General features: G+C 46.5%; 1 protein-coding gene across 2 annotated transcripts; it reads left to right on the forward strand.

The window, feature by feature from the left end:
- The first annotated feature begins 562 nt into the window (after positions 1 to 562).
- Ptpn18 (protein tyrosine phosphatase non-receptor type 18) lies at positions 563 to 18,497 on the forward strand. 2 transcript variants are annotated; one of them, XM_028775455.1, is made up of 15 exons: positions 563 to 731; positions 3,784 to 3,892; positions 4,199 to 4,275; positions 4,361 to 4,456; positions 4,557 to 4,595; positions 11,853 to 11,921; positions 13,190 to 13,252; positions 13,552 to 13,694; positions 14,457 to 14,523; positions 14,604 to 14,681; positions 14,776 to 14,865; positions 15,068 to 15,156; positions 15,755 to 15,960; positions 16,339 to 16,413; positions 16,544 to 18,497. In XM_028775455.1, exons 1-15 carry the CDS (start codon positions 639 to 641, stop codon positions 16,609 to 16,611), a joined length of 1,362 nt encoding a protein of 453 aa, XP_028631288.1. In that variant the 5' UTR covers positions 563 to 638; the 3' UTR covers positions 16,612 to 18,497. The 2 variants fall into 2 exon arrangements, with proteins under 2 accessions (XP_028631288.1, XP_028631289.1); XM_028775456.1 differs by having other exon boundaries at positions 603 to 659.
- The last annotated feature ends 3,139 nt before the right edge of the window (positions 18,498 to 21,636 follow it).

Below are 21,636 nucleotides of genomic sequence, written 5' to 3' on the forward strand. Positions count from 1 at the left end.
TGTTCTTTAAACTCCTGAAGGTGGGCGGGGGAATGTTGAGCTCCGTTTTCCTTCCAATGCCCCTATTCTCTTCCTCCCAGAGGGGTGTAGGCTAAGATCCTGGTGTCCCCGCTTTTCCAGCAGGTTCCAGAAGTGAAATGCCACCCCCTCCCTCCTCTCAGGAATAATACTTTTCTCAAAGCACAGTGGCAGGGCAGTATTTTTCATCGAAGCCTGCCTTTCCCCGATCTCTCTCATATTGGGCTGTCGCGCGGCTGTGGATGTCCGCGCACACAGGCTGGGTGGCGTCTCCCCTCATCAGGACTCCGGAGCGACCTCGAGAACCCGGCTTGCTAGGTTGAAAGAGCAGCCATCCCCCTGGAAAGGCAAGTGGGACCGAGAGTTCTGTGAAGAATCCACCAGTTGCTGCTGAATTATCCAAGGCGCCAGTGGGGAATTTCAGGACCCGCAGTTAGAGGGACGGCCAGTTCGGCTGGGCGGGGCGAGCGGAGTGAACTCCTAATGCCATTGGCCGAGGGGCGCGGCCTGCCCGCCATTACCGGTCTTCATTGGCTGCTGGGACGGAGGCCCCGCCCCGCAGCGTCTAATCTCTCTGGGTCGGAGCGCTCCTTACCGAGACCTAGCGAGCTGGTCGCAGCATGAGTCGCCAATCGGACCTGGTGAGGAGCTTCTTGGAGCAGTTGGAGGCCCGGGCCCACCGGGAGGGGGCAATCCTCGCCCGTGAGTTCAGCGTGAGTGACACTCCAGCCATCAAGCTTCGCAGCCAGGCGCTCCCCACGGCTGTCCACCTGTGCAATATGAAAGCTCTGACTTTTCCTCTCAGCTCCCGGGGCGTCTCCTGCCTCCGGCTCTCCGGTTTCCTCTTCCCGCTCTTCTCTCACCCTGATTGTCTCCCAGCCTTTCGCACTCTGCCCGCAGGCGCCCAAAGGGTGAAGTTGGCCGCTGTTTGTGAGGAGGCAGGCACACTCAGGTGTCGGAGTAGAGCTCCCGGAGCAATCTTTCTCCCTAGCGGGGCGGTGGCTTCCGCCGGGGAGGGAGGCAGCACACCTGTGCCTGACTCCAGTCCGCCACCAGGGCCACTCCTGGGTCACCTTGTAATGCCAGGGAGGAAGTGGCTTGGGGCAGCTAAAAGAGGAACAAGGAAACTTGTCGCCTAGCTTTTGGGTTTCGAGTTTCCAGTCTATCCTAGGGCTTTTCAGAATTGCGGCCCTCGGAGCTCTGACCTCAGTTTCACCTGTTTTGAATTGTGAGTGTTAAAAGCCAAACCGGTCTGAAAATTAGGTGGTTTGGGTAGATGCACCTACTTATTGGGAATTCACTGGCTAGGTGCCTTTAACTTGGCTTGCAAAAGATGTAAACGTTACATCAGGCCAATCAAGCTTGTTAGAGGGAATGCCACTCAGCAGCCATGCACACAACATGTAATAAAGTATTTTAAATATAGTGACGTGATCCAAATACGTAATACGATGTATCAAACTTGGAATATAAATTATAAAGATATAAAAATCAATGTGATATTAAATGCTCATTACAACTCGGCATGGTGGCACATGCCTGTAATTCCAGTAGTTGGTAGCCTAAAACCGGAGGATAGCCATGAGTTCAAGACCAGCTTGAGTTATATAATTTGTGACCACTCTGGAATACTCTGGAGATTGTCTCAAAGAATGAAAAAGATAGTTTACACAAAGACCAAATATGTAACCCAATAACAATAATACACTGTGGTGGTGCATGCCTTTAACCCTAGCACTCAGAGACAGGGCAAGAAGATCTCTGTAAGTCTGAGGTCAGTCTGTTCTACACAGAGAACTCCAGGACAGCCAGGGCTATGTAGGAAGACCCTGTCTCAAAAACAATCAGTCAAACAAACAAAAAGAACCCAACTAACTAAACAAGTAAAACAAAACAAAACAACAAAACAACCACAATACTACAACAGATACAACAAACATTAATAAGAACCAAATTTATAGCAAGGTGATGGTGGCACACACCTTTAATTTCAGCACTTGGGAAGCAGAGACAGGTGAATCTCTGAGTTCAAGTGCAGCCTGGTGCAAAGTGAATTCTAGGATGTCCAAGGCAACACTGAGAAACCCTATTTTGAAAACAAAACAAACAAACAAACAAATAAAAACCAAACCAAATTTATTAAGTTCATAAGTGGATATACACAAGCATATGTATAGATTAAATGAGAATCTAAATAATTTGCACATGTAAAATACTGTATCAGCATGTGTATATATCAGAGCTATATCAGCATAAAATATAAATTTTGTAAACAAGAAGATATGCGTAACCTGCATGTGGTGTATCTTTCAGGTTGATAAGAACAGTTCTGAGGGTTCCATGCAGAATCTCACACTCACTCCAGAACTTTGATTTTTCTACACCCACTGTAGGAAGAAGGTGTCTCTGGGGGGTTGGAATAACCTGATGGACATAAGTAAACCACTTTGGAATGGTAGCCCAAACACAGTGCCAAACATTGCAATTACGAACACCCAATAAGAGTGATGCTCTTCACTAGTTATAATAATGTGCCAGCTATAAAGTACCTATAGCACCTTCTCTTTTTTTTAAATTTATTTATTTTATTTATGAGTACACTGTTGCTGTCTTCGGACACACCAGAATAGGGCATCCAATCTCATTACGGATGGTTGTGAGGCACCATGTGGTTGCTGGGATTTGAACTCAGGACCTCTGGAAGAGCAGTCAGTGCTCTTAACCGCTGAGCCATCTCTCCAGCCCCCTATAGCATCTTCTTAAAGGTTATATATTATACCTCATATCCATAGCATATTGTCATGCTGTATCTTCTATAAGGTATTTATTTTTAATTTTTATTTGACATATGTATGTATATATGTAGGTATACACGTGTGTGTATACAGATACTCTCAGAGGCTAGAAGAGGCTATTAAATCCCTGAAGCTGGAGGTACTGGCATTTGTGAGCTGACAAGCGCTAGCATCAGACTTAGTCCTCTGCAAGAGCAGAAAGCACTCCTAACCACTTAGCCTTCTTTTCTAAGCCCTATTATTTTTTGAGACAGGGTCTTGAGACAGGTTCAGGCAGGTCTTGTGTTCAATAGGTAACCAAGGATGGCTTTGAACTTTTTTTTAAATTATATGTATGTGCACACATTTTTGGGGGCGGGGGTGGACTGTAGACAACCATAAGAGTTACTATTACCCTTCTACCTTACCTTGTGGTGAAAGTCAGGTTATCAAGACTTGGTGGCAAGCACCTCTACCCACTGGGGCTTCTCCCTGGCCCCAGTTTAATTTGTTTGGGGTGAGGGGTTTGTTCATGCCACAGCATCTATGTACAGTCAGAAGACAACTTTCTGGTGTTGCTTCTAGCTTCTTATGGTGTGGGATGTAGGGACTGGGTAGAAAAATCTTCAGGTCTGTGCAGAAAGTGTTTATTATATGCACTGAACAATCTTTTGGGTCTAAATAATGCATATTTTATTATCATGATTTATAGTACAGTATAGCATGGCTGAGTGTGCAGATCTGAGAGGTCTGGGTTCAACCTTTGTTGGGGTACCTCCTTGTGGGACCTTTGGCAAGTTACTCAACCACTATCTACATCAACATTCATCTGTACAATGAGGAGAGTGGGTAGCCCTCACTTAGGATGTCTGAATCCCCTAGCACCGAGTCTGGCTTTCACCTGCTATTCTAGATATTATTACACAGATCCTAATACAGGTGGGTCTCACTCTCTCACTCTGTTCTTTCTGCTCATGGTGCCTTCCACTAGGACATTAAGGCCCGCTCAGTGGCCTGGAAGACGGAAGGTGTGTGCTCCACTAAAGCCGGCAGTCGGCTTGGGAACACAAGGAAGAACCGCTACAAAGACGTGGTGCCATGTAAGGCAGTGGGTGTCTTGGGGGAGCCAGTGCCACGTGCACAGATGCTGGGTGGCAGTGCCCATTTGGCCACACCCACCCCAGCTAACGCCTCTCACCTCCTCACCCAGCACCCCCCCCCCCCCCCCCCCCCCCCCCCCCGCCCTCCCCAAAGCATTCTATGGCCCATGCTTGAGGTGGCTGCATTACTCCCTGAAGCCACAAGGGGACAGATCCCCACTAGTGTGCTGTCACCTTGCTTGCTTTTGCCTGGGAGGGCGTCAAAGACTTGACACCCACCTCTCCATATGTCTCACCCTCTCGCAGATGATGAGACGAGAGTCATCCTTTCCCTGCTCCAGGAGGAGGGACATGGAGATTACATCAACGCCAACTTCATCCGGGTCAGGCTAGTGATCAGGGAAGGGGTGGCTTTGGGGTGGGTTGGGACGGGCTTCAGAATCTCCTTAATGAATGGACCTTTCCCAGGGCACAGATGGAAGCCAAGCCTACATTGCGACGCAAGGACCCCTGCCTCACACTCTGTTGGATTTCTGGCGCCTGGTTTGGGAGTTTGGGGTCAAGGTCAGCTTTGCGGGACAGAGAGAGGGGGCATGGTTCTGAGTCCCTGTCCTTCAGATTTCTCCTTACTCAGTGGCCTCCCTCTTCCTTGCTGTTTGTCTAGGTGATCCTGATGGCTTGTCAAGAGACAGAAAACGGACGGGTATGTATCCTCAGCCTCCTAGAATGCAAAGAAGGCTTGTGCAGGGGGGAGGAGGGGGGGGACTTGGGGTCTCCTTCTTGTCCTTAGAACCAGAGTGGCTGACTCCACTGCAGGTCTTCAAAAGCCACTGATCCTAATTTTGTCTTGATCTTTTTCCTTTTGATCTTGGGGTTGTCCCTCAGTACTGGCAGCCCGGGCTTTCCAACAGCCTACAACACAGCCAGGGTCCTGTACTGAAGAGTTTCCACCCTGGTCTTCCTGTACCCTTCCCTGCCTTTTATACGCCCCCTCTACCTATGCCAGAGAAGGCTCTACTTTGGAACAGTCCTCTGCCATTGCCCATTCTGTTACCTGGACCTTCACATGGCATCACCCACCCTCCACTCCTGTCTCCACCCCCCCCCCTGCCCACCTCTAACTCCTTCCTGTGTTTTTCCATTTTCTTCAACACACGGGATAGTTTTAAATGTGAAATGCTTGTCACAATAGTATGACGATTCCCCTCAAGCTATTATTTTTTACCTTTGTCTTCTTACTGGGATATAATTCAGCCATTTGGCCAGGCGTGGCAGCTCCCTCTTGTATGTACTTCAGGCTCTTGGGAGGCCAAAGTGAGAGGATCAAAACTTTGAGGAGACCATCAACGCTTTCATCACCCCGTTAGCTGTCACAGCCCATGTTTAAAGCCACAGGCAATCCCTAGTCTCCTTTTTGGTGCCAGTAGATTTGCCTACTCAGCGTGTTTAACTCGAAATGGAATTGTGTGGCATGTGACTTTCACGACTGGCTTCTTTCTTTCTCTTTGTGTTCCCGGTTTTTGTATACCGAAGCGTGTCGTTAGTGTAATTTTTTGATTGCTGAATAGGAACCCATTGAATGTAGCTACATCTCACCCCTCCTCTAAGCAGTTTGTAGATGCTGGATTGCTTCTCTGAATCACACCTCTGTGGATGTTCGTATGCAAGCCTTTGTGCAGACATGAACTTTCGTTTCTCGAGTTTACATTGGGTGGAACTGCTGGGTCATAGAGGAACTCTAATTTTAACTCCAGTTTAAGGAAGTGACAGGCCATTTTCCAGAGTAGCTTTATCAGGTTACATTTCCATGCACGGTGTTCAACTCCAGTTTCCTTACATCCTCACCAACAGTTTGGATTCCTCCTCATTTTGAAAACCTTTTACTTAGTGTATGCAGGGGCATGCTCGTGTGTGTGCGCGCGCATGCATACCGTGGAATGGGGCGGAGGTCAGAGACAACTTTGGGAATTGGCTGTCTTTTTCAATCACGTGGGTCCCTGGGATTGTCTTGGCAACAAGTGTCTTTACCTGATGAGCCATCCTGCCTGTTCCCTGCACCCCCCCCCCCTTGTAGCCATTGTTGGGAAAATGAAAGACTCTCTAACTGGGTCTTTTAAATCTTGAGGTAAAATGTATGTAAACATAAAAATGCCGTTAAGGGGATGAAAGATGTCTGGAGGTTAAGAACGCTTGTTACTTTGTAGAGGACCTGGACTCCTAGGTTCTAGTACCTACATCAAGTAACTTACAATTGCCTGTAACTCCAGCCCCAAAGGGATCTCATGCCCTCTTCTGGCCTCCTTGGGCACCCAAATACATTTAACTTTCATTCAAACACACACACACACACACGCACGCACACGCACGCACATACACACATACATCCACCCAAATAAATAAATAAAAAGCATAAAGTCTTCCTCCCGTGGTCCTGGCCACCTGTCTTCTATGCCCATTGTTGCCTGTCCTAATTACATCATGTAAACAGGATTATAAAATATGTGCCCTTCTGTTTCTGGTTTCTTTCCCTTGATGGTTTTAAGGTCTGTCCATGTTGTCATGTGTGACGGAATGTTATTCATCTTAAGACTGAATATGCTGTGGCTTTGTGTCACGTCTCCTGTACCCATTCATTGTTGATAGACAGTTAGGCTGCTCCCTCTTTTAGACCACTGTGGATAATGCTGTTGGCACACACTGGTAAACAGTTATCCCTTGACTTCTGGCTTTCGTTTTCATTTGTGTGAGTCGGTGTACATACATGTGTGATTATGGATGTGTGCCTCTGTCTCATGCATCTGGCTATGTCACCCTGGCTGGCCCGGAACTCACTATGTAGACGAGACTGGTCTCGAACTCACAGAGATTCACCTGTCCCTGCCCTCCTGCTGCTGCTACATGGCTAGGTTTAAAGGCTTGTGATATTCTGCTGGCTCTTTTGTCCCCTTCAGGGTCCTCCCTGAATTCGGTGCTTGCATTTTCTCAGCTCGGCTAGAGTTTCTAGAAGCTGGCAAGCCCCAGAGATCTCCCTGTCTCTGTCCACCACTAACTGGAGCTTCAGGCATACAAAGATGCCTGGCTTATTATATAGGTGCTGGGATCTGAACTCCCAGTGTCCACAGACACACCAAAGAGGGCATAGAACCCATTACAGATGGTTATGGGCCACCATGTGGCTGCTGGGAATTAAACTCAGGACCTCTGGAAGGGCAGTCAGTGCTTTTAACCACTGAGCCATCTCTCCAGCCCCTGTGTGGCACTCTTAATTGCTGAGTTATCTCTCTAGCTGTCTATTTTTTCAATTATTTGAATATAAATCTGCAGTAGAATTGTTTAATTTTTTTTCCCACAATGGCTATACCCTTTAGGCTTCTACTGGCTAGAGGTTTTAGTTTCTCCATATGCTCAGCAACACTTGCTATTTTGCATGCATTCATTCCTGTGTGTGTGTGTGTGTATGTGTGTGTGTATGTGTGTGTATATCTGTTTGTGTATGTGTGTATGTGTGATATGTGTGTATGTGTGTGTGTATGTGTGGCGTGTGTGGTGTGCACACATTTAGAGGCCAAAGGAGTATGTCAGGTGTCCTGTTCTATCCACTTTCTGCCTTTTTCCCTTGACATGGGAGCTAGGCTGGCAACCATGCTCCAGAGATCCTCCTGTCTCTGCCCCTATGATTTTGGGGCTACAGGGATATACCAGTTGTTTCCCATGGGTGCCGGGTATTTGAATTCAGATCCTCATTCTTGTTCAGCAACTTTTCTTACCCATGAGCCCTCTCCCTGGGCCAAGAGTTATTTACTTCCCATTCATGGGAATGGAGAGATGGCTCAGTGGTTAAGAGCATATTCAGCTGTTGCAGAGGACCCATATTTGGTTCTTTAGCACCAACATCAAGTGGCTCAAAAGGATCTGTAACTCCAGCTCCAGGGGACCTGACAACCTGGCCTCTTCAGTCACCTGCACTCACAGGCATGTAACATCCAAGTTAAAAATGATTTTAAAAGTCCTTGTTTTTGTTTGTTTGTTTATAGACAGGGTTTCTCTGTGTAGCCCTGGCAGTCCTGGAACTCATTCTGTAGACCAGGCTGGCCTCACACTCAGAGGTCTGCCAGTGCTAAGATGAAAGGTATGTGTAACCACTGCCTGGCAAAGAATAAATCTTAAAAAAGAAAAACAAAACTACCCGTGTGTGTGTGTGTGTGTGTGTGTGTTTATGTGTCTGTGTGTTTTATCTGGACAGATATATATTCAGGTTCCATGTTAAAACTGAGTTATTATCTTTAGTACCGAGTTGAAAGAGTTCTGAATAAAAGTGCTTAGCTGGGCAGTGATGGTGCATGCCTTTGGTTCCAGCACTGGAGAAGCAGGAGGATCTCTGTGAGTTTGAAGCCAGTCTAGTCTATAAATTGAGTTCCAGGATAGCCAAGGCTACACTGAGAAACCTGTCTCAAAAAAACAGGAAAAGAAAGAAGGAAAAGAAGAAAGAAAGGAAGAAAGAAAGAAAGGAAGAAAGAAAGAAAGAGAAAGAGAGAAAGAGAGAACTTGCCTGGCATGGTAGTATATGCCTTTGATAGGCAGAGGCAGGTGGATCTCTGTGACTTTTACACTTGCCTGATCAACACACAAGTTCCAGGTCAGTAAGGACTAAAATTTACAACTTTGACATTTTTATATTTTATACTTCTTGATGTTGTAGGCTTGTTTTAATTTATGACACATCGAATAGCTTATATTGAGTGACAATACTCCTGACATCGCCCTGTGCTTCCTAGGTACATCACTGGGCATCTCTGTGGAGTTTGTAAATGCTCTTGGCTGTGATGATTTTAATTTTATTTTTAATTTTATTTTTTTACTGTGGAGCTAGGTTGGTTTGGCAAGTTTTTTTTCTCCCTGTGTCTATTCATATGATCCTGTGGGTTGTTTGTTTGTTTGTTTTTGGGTTTTTTTTGTTGTTGTTGTTTTGAGATAAGGTTTCTTTCTCTGTGTAGCCCTGGCTGTCCTGGAACTCACTCTGTAGACCAGGCTGGCCTCGAACTCAGAAATCTGCCTGCCTCTGCCTCCTTATTTGTTTTTTTAAAGATGTATTTATTTTATGTCTATGAGTACATTGTAATTGTCTTCAGACACACCAGAAGAGGGCATCAGATCCCATTACAGATGGTTGTGAGCCACCATGTGGTTGCTGAGAATTGAACTCAGGACCTCAGGACCTCTAGGAAGTGCAGCCAGTGCTCTTAACCACTGAGCCATCTCTCCAGCCCCTGATCTTGTGCTTTTCCTTTGTAGTCTATTAACATGATATCTGACACCAATAGGTTTTTGTTTTTGTGTTTAGGTCTCTCTCTCCTCTCTCTCTCTCTCTCTCTCTCTCTCTCTCTCTCTCTCTCTCTCTCTCTTTCTCTCTCTCTTTCTCTCTCTCTTCCTCCCTCTCTCTCTCTCTTTCTCTTCCATAGCATGAGTGTGGAGGTCCCAAGATGAGCTCCAGTGTTGTCTTTACCCTCTTCCTTGTCTGAAATGCTCTCCTGTTTTGCCGCTGCCCTGCAAGCTTCCAGGGATTCTGCCTCCCCTCTTGATGCTTGAATTATAAACGCACGCAACTGTGTGCAAGCATTGCATGGGCTCTGGGGATGCAACTCAGGTACTCACACTTGCACAGAAAATGATAAATTACCCAGCGAGCCATCTCCCCGGCTCTAACACTGATTCGTTTTCATTGTCAAAGGTCTTGCATTCCTAGGATTAAACCTACTTGGCTATGGTGTATAATACTTGGCTAGTATTTTAGCTCTACGTTCATAAGACACTGGTACTTTACTTTCCTTGTGATGCCTGATTTCGGTAGGAGGGCCATACATGGCCTCAGTGTGCTGGGTCATGTTCATGATCCTTCAGGTTTTTTGCAAGGATATGTGAAAGATTGGTATTAATTCTGCTTGTTTAGTAAATGTTACTAGATTGTTTTTGGTTTTCCTTTTTGTTTTTTTGTTTTTTGTTTTTTTTTTTTTTTTACAGGAGGCAAAAGTGTGAGGAATGTTTTAATGTAACCACATATCTGATTTTTGTCTTTACTGTTTTCTGTAGTTTCAATTTTCCATCTGGTGTCCCATTCTGTTTGTATGAGGAGATTCTTCTCATATATTTGCTTGCAATGAATTTGCCTACCTTTTGAATGACAAAGTTTTCATTTTATTGTCTTTATGGGAGTTATGAGTGTGCTATGGCACATGTATGGAGGGCAGAGAACAGCTGCCTAAGACTCACTTCTCTCTCTTGCCCATGTGGGACCTGGATATAAAACTCAGACTGTCAGGTTTGGTGGCAAGCCCTTTACCCACTGAGCCAAATACCCAGCCCAAGGTTTCGTTTTCAATTCCAGCACTTTTAGGATATCACACAATGCAGAGTTTCTGAAAGAAATTGTCATTTTGCATTTTTCTCTTTAGTATTGTTGTTATTGTTTTTTAATCAATTGGGTCATGGGGTGCTTCAACATTGCTTTATGTTTTTTTCACACTCAATACAGGTTATTGACTTTCTTAGACTCATCAGTTTTGGGGAATGTTCTGCTTTTATTTCTTTTTCTTTCTTTTTAAAAGATTTATGTATTTATTTTATGTATGTTAGTATACTGTTGCTGTCTTCAGAAGCACCAGAAGAGGGCATCAGATCCCATTGTGAGCCACCATTTGGTTGCTGGGAATTAAACTCAGAACCTCTAGAAGAGCAGTCAGTGCTCTTAACCCCTGAACCATCTCTCCAGCCCCAGCTTTTATTTCTTAAAGTATACTTTCTGTTTTCTCTGGGGCTGGAGAGATGGCTCAGGGATTAACATTACTGGCTGTTCTTCCAGAGGACCCAAGTTCAATTCCCAGCACTCACATGGGGTCTCACAACTATTTATAACTCCAGGTCCAAGAGACTAAGCGCTTGCCTCTGGCCTCAGGCACCAGGCATGCACATAGTACCCGGACATATGTGTGGACAAAATCCTCACACACGTAAAGTAAACTAAAACTTTTCCCGCTGTTCTCTTTAGCTTGTCTCTCCGGGACTCTGGGTAACACTTGGTGTGCCCCACTAACACTGGTTCTCTTGTTTATTTCAGGCTTGTCTTTTTTGGCTTTGTCTCTGTTGTACATCTTCTTGGTTCCTACTTCTCTTTCTTTGGGGGTTTAACTGGCTGTTAGTGAATTGTGTTTTAGAATTCCATCTAGGGCTGGCTTTTTTTTTTTTTTTTGCATTTCATTTTATTCTTTGTTATATTCATGTTTCCATTTGGTTCTGTGTATATTGCTATTTTAAGGTCTTTCCCTCGTTTTCCTCTCTTGCTTAGGGATCTTTTCCCACTCCCTGGTAACCAGCCACATTTTGCTACATCTTTGTTTGTCAAGGACAGCAGATGCTGGATTTTAAGTGTTGCATAGTTCAGTGTTAGATTGTGTTGACTCTGGTTAAAAAGTGTTTCAAGTGTTTTACTTTCCTAGGAAGGCAGTGAAGACTCTTGTGGATAGTTTATCACCTGGCGCTTTCTGTTTACCCTTGCTTCTGATTGCATAGCTCTCTCTTCCCTGCAAATTCTTTGTCACTCTCTCTGAGCCCTGATCTGCAGCATAGTGGAATCACAGGGCTCCTTAGTTCTTACAGCTTAGTGATGTCAAGGTGGTAGGCCAGGTAGTCAGCTTAGTGAGCAGCACCCTTCAGGGCATGTGTCTATGATAAGTGGTCCCCTGCACTTAGTTACAGCTCCAGGCCGTAGGAGGATATCCTGGACTGTCTTTCCCCGGTGTGATCAGAAGCTTGCTCCTATGCTGTGCACGTGTTTATGTTATACTCTGCAGCTGGCCTCCATTACAGCTGCAGCTCCTGACCCTTCCACAAGTAGCTCTCAGGGTGTCCTGTCACTCGGAAGGTGACCTCCCCATCCACTCTTTGCCCTTCCTGCCTTACTTTGCAGAGGAAGTGTGAACGCTACTGGGCCCAGAAGCAGGAGCCTCTACGGGCTGGGCCTTTCTGCATCACGCTGGTAAGTTGGAGCAGGGGTGAAAACAGAGGTGGTTTCTGCGGGAACTTGGGTAGTGTGGGAGATCTCAAGAAAGGCGTATGGAGTGAGAAGCCTTGGGTTAGGCTTGGAAAGATGAACTATTTTTCTCACAACTTGATTAGACTGTGAAAAACTCAGAATATACGCAGGGTAAGTGTTCCTCCCAGGCTCAGCACTGTTAGCTATAATTACAGCTACCTCTGCAACCAAAATGTACCAGTTCAGGTTCCTGCAATTCTTGTTTTACAGTGTTCTTTACTGGAGGGAATTCCTCCACATACAGGTAGTTAGCCATTAACAAATGCAATGAGACCATTGTATTACGGAACAAAAAGACTCTCTCATGCTCTCTGTAAAAGGATTAGTTAGGTTTGTATATGCAGTCCTCTTTCCCTGTTTTGAACGATTTGGGAGAAGTTTGGGCCAAAAGAGAAATTCAAAATATTGTCAGTTATAGAAATTTATTTGAATTAAAATACACACACACACACACACATATATATATATATATATGTATGGCTGTATTTACAGTAACATGATACTTACCTAAAGGACATATCATCTGCTGGGCGGTGGTGGCGCACGCCTTTAATCCCAGCACTTGGGAGGCAGAGGCAGGAGGATTTCTGAGTCCGAGACTTCGAGGCTAGCCTGGTCTACAGAGTGAGTTCCAGGACAGCGAGGGCTATACAGAGAAACCCTGTCTCGAAAAAAACCAAAAAAAAAAAAAAAGTGTTTAAAAGGACATATCATCATTGGTTATGAAACCATTTAAAAATATTCCTTTGAAGTTAAAAAAAAAAGCATGTAATAAGAGTGCAAAAGGAAGCAAAAAATATAAATCTCCCGAGGATTGGGAATCAGACTCACTAAGCTCGTCCACCAGAGTCTAAACTATAAGACACACCCAGCAAGGTCTGGGGTTCCAACCACCCTGCTAAGCCAGCCATCCCAGGAATACAAAACAGCGCAACAGGCCTAAGAGTTTTCAAAATGTTTTTAGTACTTGATTTTCAATCAAGAATGCTTTGCTTCCAACAGGCATGGTAGGTAGTACACACCTGCCATCCCAGCACATGGGAGCAGGATCCAGAGAGGGATCTCTGGTTTGAGGCCAGTCTGGGCTCTACAGCAAGGCTTGTCTCCAAAGCAAAACCAAACCCCAAACCTTTGCTTCCTAGAAATGTGAAATGTATTGCTAAGATCTCTATTTCTCTTCTGTTTCCTCTGTCCTCTTCTCACATGCTCAGACAAAGGAGACAGCACTGAATGCAGACATCACACTCAGGACCCTCCAGGTTACATTCCAGAAGGTACCGAAAGGTTCAAAGGTGAAGGGGCTCTTGCATGAGATGAGCTGTTTCCTCTCCTGTAAATAGACACTCACGATAGCAATCTGTTCCCGTCACCCTCAGTTATTACTCAGTGGACTTGCTTGTCTTGGTGGCACCGAGGGTGGAGCCCACAGCCTTGTGCATACTATGCAAGTCTTCTTAGACTTCTTCTTTATCTGGTGGATTTAAATGGAATATGCTTAGAACTATAGTAGGTAATCAATAAACATGTTTTTTTTTCTTTTCATTTTTTTCCACTCTCTGTTCTTCTGTCTCAGGAATCCCGCTCTGTGCACCAGCTACAGTATATGTCCTGGCCAGACCACGGGGTTCCCAGCAGTTCTGATCACATCCTCACCATGGTGGAGGAGGCCCGTCGCCTCCAAGGACTTGTATCTGGACCCCTCTGTGTCCACTGCAGGTTTAGGAAATTAGCTTTATGAGGATCTGGTGAGGAAGAAGGGAGAGGATGAGACAGAAAGGCAAGGGAGAGCGGTTGTGGCTCCATCTTTTGAGAAATTTCTGGCTGTATGGTCATGAGACAAAGAGCTGGAATCGTTAGCTGGAATAGACTGCCTGCTCGAGAGTAAGCATATAGCTGATCGTTCACAAGTCTAAGTGAATAAAAAAAAGGTTTTCCTGGGCTGAAGAAATACCTCAGTGGGCAAAGTACTTGTTGTGCATACTCTTTGAGTTCAGATCTTCATTACCCAGTCAAAGCCAGGACAGGTAGCTTGCCCACTGTGTAAACCCAGTGCTGGGTGATGGGTAAAAACAAGTGAATCCACTGAGGGGTTGCTAGTCAGTCAAGCAAATTTGTGAGCAGCCTGCTTAGTAAGAGACCCTGTCTTAAATTTAATATTGACCTTTGGTCTACACATTCTCTGTCACCACACACACACACACACACACAATGGGTGCACACGAACACACACATAAAACCAAAAGGTTTTATTTAAAATTATAATCTAGGGGTCCTGCAGTTTAAGAGGTACTAATCTCCCGCTGCTCGGCTCAGAAGGGGTTCTGATATCCCAGCACTTAGGAAGCTGAAGTCAGAGGCTAGCCTGGGCAACACAGCAAGACCTGTGGGAAAGGAGGAAGAACAGAATGGAAAAAAAAATGGAGAGAGGGGCATTGTGGGTAGGCTGTGACGGTGTCTGTTCTGATTCTTGATTGTCAGTGCTGGCTGCGGACGAACAGGTGTCCTGTGCGCTGTTGATTATGTGAGGCAGTTGCTGCTGACCCAGGTATGATGTCCTCTTCCCTGCGTGCAGTGCATCCCATGCCCGCCTACCGGGGCCTGTTCACACTTCTCCCTCTATCCCAGACCATCCCGCCCAACTTCAGCCTCTTTGAAGTGGTCCTGGAGATGCGGAAACAGCGGCCTGCCGCAGTGCAGACAGAGGTATGTGCTTGCCCTGTCCTCCCTTTCCCAAGGACGCAGGGAGGCTTCCCTATCTTTCCAGTCTCCCCTTCTCAATGACCACTCCCCCCAACAGGAGCAGTACAGGTTCCTGTACCACACAGTAGCTCAACTGTTCTCCCGCACTCTCCAGAACACCAGCCCCCACTACCAGAACCTCAAGGAGGTACGGAGCCCCCAATTCCAACCTTTCTGCCAGCCATCAACACTTAAGCCTCTTGGGAACGGCAACTGACTCACTGTGAGAGTCACCTTTGCCCCCTCAGAACTCCTTCCTCAGGCTGTCCCCTCCTAAGCTCACCTCAGCTCCCACAGTGACCTGCATCAGGGACATGGCCTCACGATCCTCCCTGCCTGCTTCCCTGCAGAACTGTGCTCCAATCTGCAAGGACACCTTCTCCTTCCGGACCTCCTCAGACCTGCCTGCCATGTCCCGCCCACTAGGTGGGGTTCTTAGGTACTGGCTCCATCTGCTCACTCACTCTGCCCCTGGAACATCAACCCCTATAGTCTGGGTTAGCTTTCCCTCGGTCTTTTAGAAGGGAATTAATTGGGCAAATATATATATATAATCTCTCTCTCTCTCTCTCTCTCTCTCTCTCTCTCTCTCTCTCTCTCTCTCTCTCTCTCTCTCTCTCTCTCGGTGTGTGTGTGTGTGTACATTGCTGGAGGTTAGAGGACAACCCTGGGTATGAGTCCTTACCTTTCACATGTTTTGAGACAATCTCTCTGTGTCCATCAAACTTCTGGGGATTCACCTGTCTCTGTCTCATTGTAGGAGGGCTGGGGTCACAGACACATGACCAAGTCTAGCTTTACATGGGTCCTCCCTAGTCCCACTTGCCAATCTGACCCTGTTCCTCCTGCTGTAGGGATGAATACTAGGGACACGGAACCCCGGCTTTCTGCCCTCGAGTGGCCCGCCCCTTCCCTCCTTTCCTGCTCTGGGGACTTGGGCAGGCAGGAAGGAAGCCGGTTGCCTGGGCTGAACTTGTTCCCTCCCCCGCTCTCCTTGTCTCAGAGCTTTCACTTCCTCTGCCTGCTGTCCGTTGCAGGAGCATCTCGGTGCCTGGGCCCCCGACCCGTCCCATGGCCGATACTTACGCTGTGGTGCAGAAGCGTGGCGCTCCGGCGGGCACAGGGCCAGGGACGCGGGTGTCCAACAGTACGGACACCCCGATCTACAGCCAGGTGGCTCCACGTGCCCAGCGGCCCGTGGCACACACCGAGGACATGCAGGGGACACCAGCACTGAGCCGAGGTGAGTTGAGGCCCTCCCGGGATGCAGAGCCGACGGGGAGCACCTGTTCTCATGTCCCCCGCCCTTCTAAAGCTCGGAAGGGTCTAAGCGGCCACGCGAAGGTTAGCGGACCCCCCCACCCCCCCACACACACACATGGCCACGCCCCCAGGCTCCTAATCCTTGGAGTTCAAGCCCCAAAATGAGCCCTAGGACTCAGCTGGGAGACTGGGTTCTCTAAGCCGGGCCCCAAAGACTGACCTTCGTACTTGGCCACGCCCACTGCCCCGCCTCCAACCCCTCCCTCGGGGAAGGGAACTGTGTAGCTGCGTTCCATTAGAGTCCCTGGAACTCATAAAAGCAGCTTGAGCTGACCGGTAGGGGTTCTCCTGCCCTCAGTTCCTGCGGATCAAAACCCTTCCGGGCCTGATGCCTATGAAGAAGTAACAGATGGAGCGCAGACTGGTGGGCTAGGTAAGTCAGAGTATAGAGTGCAGCTTTGGAGAGCCCCAGATGCTAGAGCACCTGGATTTGGACCGGGGCGGGTTTGAAGGAGGTTACCCTTTCACACCTCAACTTGTGCATGGAACTCTTCTTCCCTTAGGTTTCAACTTGCGCATCGGAAGGCCCAAAGGGCCGCGAGATCCTCCAGCAGAGTGGACACGGGTATAATGAGGGCTGTGTCACTCAGTGGTGGCTGGACTTCTGCAACCACCATGCTGCTCTGCAGTATGTTATGCATGAGTGAGACTTGTGTGCCTGAATCAAAATAAAAGTTTCTCAGGGCAGAAAAAAAAAAATAGGGGCTTTGCCCCAGTGGCTATAGCAGTCAAAGTCTGGGGGCTAGGAGAGGTAAGTGGGAGGTGGTGGATCTACTCTGAGAAAATTCAAGGAAGCATGTCAGCAGTGGGCATCGCCACCGTCTTCCCCATGCACCTACCGGGAAGTGCACCTCAGACAGAGTCCTAACTTGACAAAGCCCTCAGAGAGGTGCTGTGGATAGTCATGCTGGCCTCCAGCTAGAGACACGGCTAGATAGATCCTTATATAAACTGGCAATGAGCTAGAAAGATCTCCGGCTGGTCAGAGAAATGGATCACCCAGTCAGGTAAATAGTATGCCATCCAGAAAGACAGAATTTCAAGCCCCATCTTTCTTGAGATGCATGAAAGTAGATCCTCGAGAATATATGTGTATACAATGCTCTACACTCCGATCCCGCCCTCCTGCCCTGCCCCACTGCCATATGTCACAAACAAGTTAGGGTCTATATGACAGTTGTTCATCTACTCAGTCCTGACTATGCCTTCTGATACAGTGCCTTTTCCAGGCTCTTGGAAAGCCTGTCTTGAATTTGACGAAGGCTCCTCCCATGAACTTGTGTGTCTAGGCAAACATCATGAAAATGATTTTTGTAGAATTCATCACAAAGTGGCCTCAAAACTCAGCTCAAGAGCCTTACACTGCTTCATGAGTGTCAGACCACAGCCAGCTGCAGGCTCCCAGGTTCATGGTGGTCCTGGGAAGTGATTTGCCTTTTGAGTGTGGAGGAGGGTGTGGGGTGTGAAACTTATTTGGTCACAATATCTATTCTCATTGTCAAATGCTAAAAAATCTGTGCCATGAACAGCTCGGCCAACAGGAACCGCACATGACAGGGAAACCTTGCGAATCTTCAGCACCTCAGTAAATCTAAACTCTTAAGATGAGTTGGGGACAAGGGGATGATCATGCCGAGAGGCAGCTAGGAGTAGAGAAGGGTCAGGGTGTTATATTTAGAGCACAGGCTAGGGCTGACCATCCTGGGCTAACAAAAGGAAGGGAAGAGGAGGAATAGGGTATCATTTAACACACAGGTTAAACTCAAAGCCAGAGCCATTGAATTCCTTGGTTCCAGAGATCAGCCAGGAAAGCAGTAAATTCCTGGAAATGGGGATCTGTTGCAGAAAGAGGAAGAATGGTTCATGAGGTCAAAAACCAGAACAGCTATGGTTGATAGGATTAATTCTGAGCTCTGTGGGCACTGTGTGGGCCTTAGCTGCCCTGTCTGAATACAGGGAGTGACTGACTGTGTTGAAGTCTAAGGGAACCAGTCTCTGGATCAGCAGATGGGAAGATTCCCAGGCAATCTGTTGGCAGGTCTTGACAGTTCTACCCTGAGTCAGATGGCTACTCACTCCCGACTGGCCTCTGCAGCCGCCTTCCTAACCTTCCTTTTATTCTCCCTTCTGCCCAGAGTAACCACCAGACTGCTCGGTTTGTTACTTTTATTGTGAATATTGAATGGCAACTTGACAGAATCTAGAACCACATGAGAGGCAAACATCTTTGTGAGAGGGTCTGTGGTTGTCTTAACAGAAGCGGGAGGACTCACTGTTAGGATGGATAACCCCATTCCGTGGGCTGGGGTCCTGGGCAAGCTGGGCACCCGGATTCATCTCTGCTTCCTAACTGCAGATGGGATGTGACCAGCTGCTTCCTGCTCCTGCAGTGACTTCTTCGCCATGATAGACTGTATTCTGGAATTGTGGCCTCAAATAAAACCTTCCTTCCTTAAAGTTGTGTTTGTCAGGCATTTTGTCCCGATAATAGCAAAGTACCTAATCCATGAAGTACAAGTATGGTCCAGGGAAAGTCTTAGGTGGTCTTTGATCTTCCGAAGAAATGAGATTTTGTTGTGTTGCTTTTATGTTTATTTTGTTATACTTGAGACTAAACTGTGGGCCTCATGTGTGGCACCCTGGTGCTTTACCACCGAGCTAGACCCCCCCCCACACACGCACACCATCTTGTAGCTGTGTATTTATTTTTAAAGTTTAAAAACAATTATCTTCATGGGTGTTGTCTTAGTTAGGGTTTTACTGCTGTGAACAAACGCCATGACCAAGGCAAGTCTTATAAAGGACAACGTTTAATTGGAGCTGGCTTACAGGTTCAGAGGTTCAGTCCATTATCATCAAGGTGGGAGCATGGCAGCATCCAGGCAGGCATAATGCAGACAGAGCTGAGAGTTCTACATCTTCATCTGAAGGCTGCTAGGACAAGGGTATCAAAGCCCTCACCCACAAGGCCACACCTCCCAACAATACCACTCCTTGGGTCTAGCATATATAAACCACAGGTGATTTGTCTGCGTGCATGTCTGCACACTGTATGCAGAAGCCAGTGAGGCCATCAGATCCCCAAGAACTGGAGTTATAGATGGTTGTTGGCTTCCAACTGGGTGCTGGGATTCAAACCCAGGTTCTCTAGAAAAGCAGCAGGTGCTTTTGCCCACTAAGCCATCTCTCTAGCCCCTATTTACTTACTTAGCTAGTTAGTTGTTTTGAAACAGGGTCTCTTGTAGTTTCAATTGACCTTGAAATCACTCATAAGCAAAGGCTGGCTTTCAACTCCTAATTCTTCTGTCTCCACCTTCCAAATGCTGAGATTACTTACTGTAATCATGCTTGATTCACTAAAATACTTTTATTTTGAGACATAGTCTCAGTGAATTTTCTCAAGCCAGCCTTGAACTCACTCTTTAGCCTATACATATCTTGAGGGTTTCTTGGTTGGTTGGTTGGTTGGTTGGTTGAGTGGTTGGTTTACTAGACAGGGTTTCTCTGTGTAGCCCTGGTTGTCCTGCAGCCCTCTTTGCAGGACAAGCTGGCCTGGAACTCAGAGACCCACCTGCCTCTGCCTCCTGAGTTCTGGGAGTAAAGGCGTGCACTACCACACCTGACTATCTTCAGTTTACAATCCTTCTGCCTCAACCTCCCTAGTAAGCCTGTGCTACCAGGCCCAGCTGTTTCTTCTTCTTTTTTTAAAAAGAAAACAAGACACATTCTTCCTTTTCTTGGCAACATATGGCCAGCCATATTTGCTTTCTTGCTTCATTAAGCAACTATTAATCTACCTTTTGAGATCTGTAGAAGAGGATATTTGTTGAATTCTGAGACTAGTCAGGCGGATTGGGAAGAGAATCTTTATGGAATCAAAAAGTAAAGTTTAATGATGGGATTCATGTTGGAGCTAACAGGATAGCTAGTGAGGATGGCTTCCCAGACAGAGGCCTCTCAGAGCATCTGGGTTGGCAGTGGCAGGTCTTGGGTTGGTGATATAGGTGTCACCAGCCAGGCCCCAGGTATTTCTTGGAGCTGAGGTGGGACACACACCTGAGTTTTGCAGAACTTCTTTCAGAGTTGTGAAAGGAACCTGTAAAGGCAGGTTTTAGTCTCTAATTCCCAGTGACCCCCCAAGCCAAGAAAGTATGAGAGAAATTGGAAACTAGTTTGTGAATTTATATCAGGAGAAAAAAGCAGAGGGGCTGAGAATTTGGCAAGAACTGAAAATATGCAAGGCAGAAAATAAGTGGTTTAGAGAGAGGCAGAAAATAGAACCAAGACCATAATCAGGTTTCAGGAGGAACCAGGGTATAGAATGTGACTTTCTGATGAAACAACAGATTTGTCAACCCATCTCCTGTGTGATCCCTGCTTAGAACATTTGTCTGACACCTTAAATTTGGTTTGATTATGTATATATGTATATATAATGTATATAATAAAGATTATATACATATATATATATATATATATATTTTTTTTTTTTTTTTCAGCAAGCAGTACTTGACTGCATTTTTGGGACTCAGTTTGTAGACCAGGTTAGTCTTGAACTTACAGAGATATGCCTGCCCCTGCCTCTTGACTGCTAGGATTAAAGGTGTATACCACCACTGCTCAGCATTCAGACAGCATTGAAAAAGATTGGTGTTAGCTGGGCGGTGGTGGCGCACGCCTTTAATCCCAGCACTTGGGAGGCAGAGGCAGGCGGATTTCTGAGTTTGAGGCCAGCCTGGTCTACAGAGTGAGTTCCAGGACAGCCAGGGCTACACAGAGAAACCCTGTCTCGAAAAACAAAAACAAAAAAAGATTGGTGTTATTAATATTTACTTCCATGAACCTATATCCGCGGGAAGCTCTTCATCATTTTATGGAATGACGCATATCATATTCTAATTTAAACAAAATAAGTAGAAACACCAATAGCTGAAATAACGCTTGAAATTGTGTTCAACATCTTTAGCTATCAGGGAAATGCAAATTAAAACTCCTTTGAGAGTTTGTCTTGTCTCAGCCAGAATATCCGATGTCAAGAAAACAAATGACAAGCGCCGGTGAGGATGTGGGGGGTGGGGTTGGGGTGGGGAAGGAACTCTTTGTCCACCATGGGTGGGAATGCAAACCTCAGTGGCCTCTATGGAAATTAGTATGGCAGCTCCTCAACGGATTGAAAGTAGAACTGCCAAATGCCGCAGCTAGAGCGCTCTTGGGTGTATACCTGAAGGACGCTTAGTTAACATGCTACGGATACTTGAGCATCCGTGTTTGTAGACATACTGCATACTGTAGCCAGAAGTTAGAGCAGCTGAGATGTCCATCAACGGATGAATGTATTTTTTACAATGTGGTACCCATGCACAATAGAGTTCAATGCAGCTGTAGGGAAAAGTTAAGGCATGACATATGCAGGATGTGATTGTGGCTGGAACCTATTAAATTACTCAAATGAAGCCAGTCTCAGAAAGGAAGGAGCCACATCTATATTGTTTGTGGTGCTTACTTTTAAAATGGTGAGTGTGTGCGCGTTTGTAGGTCATGAATCTTAAAAGGTGATTGTTCAGGAGAGATACTAAGGGAGACCGGACGGAGATAG

Source organism: Grammomys surdaster, unplaced genomic scaffold (genome assembly GCF_004785775.1).
Source record: "Grammomys surdaster isolate TR1022 unplaced genomic scaffold, NIH_TR_1.0 255, whole genome shotgun sequence".
Classification (NCBI taxonomy): domain Eukaryota; kingdom Metazoa; phylum Chordata; class Mammalia; order Rodentia; family Muridae; genus Grammomys; species Grammomys surdaster.

Bases quoted from the DNA above. Each gene is read 5' to 3' on its own strand.
- Ptpn18 (XM_028775455.1), top strand. From the start codon at position 639: ATGAGTCGCCAATCGGACCTGGTGAGGAGCTTCTTGGAGCAGTTGGAG. The intron at 4,596-11,852 runs GTATGTATCCTC...CTTACTTTGCAG, and splicing joins AAGAGACAGAAAACGGACGG to AGGAAGTGTGAACGCTACTG. The intron at 13,695-14,456 runs GTTTAGGAAATT...CTTGATTGTCAG, and splicing joins CCCCTCTGTGTCCACTGCAG to TGCTGGCTGCGGACGAACAG.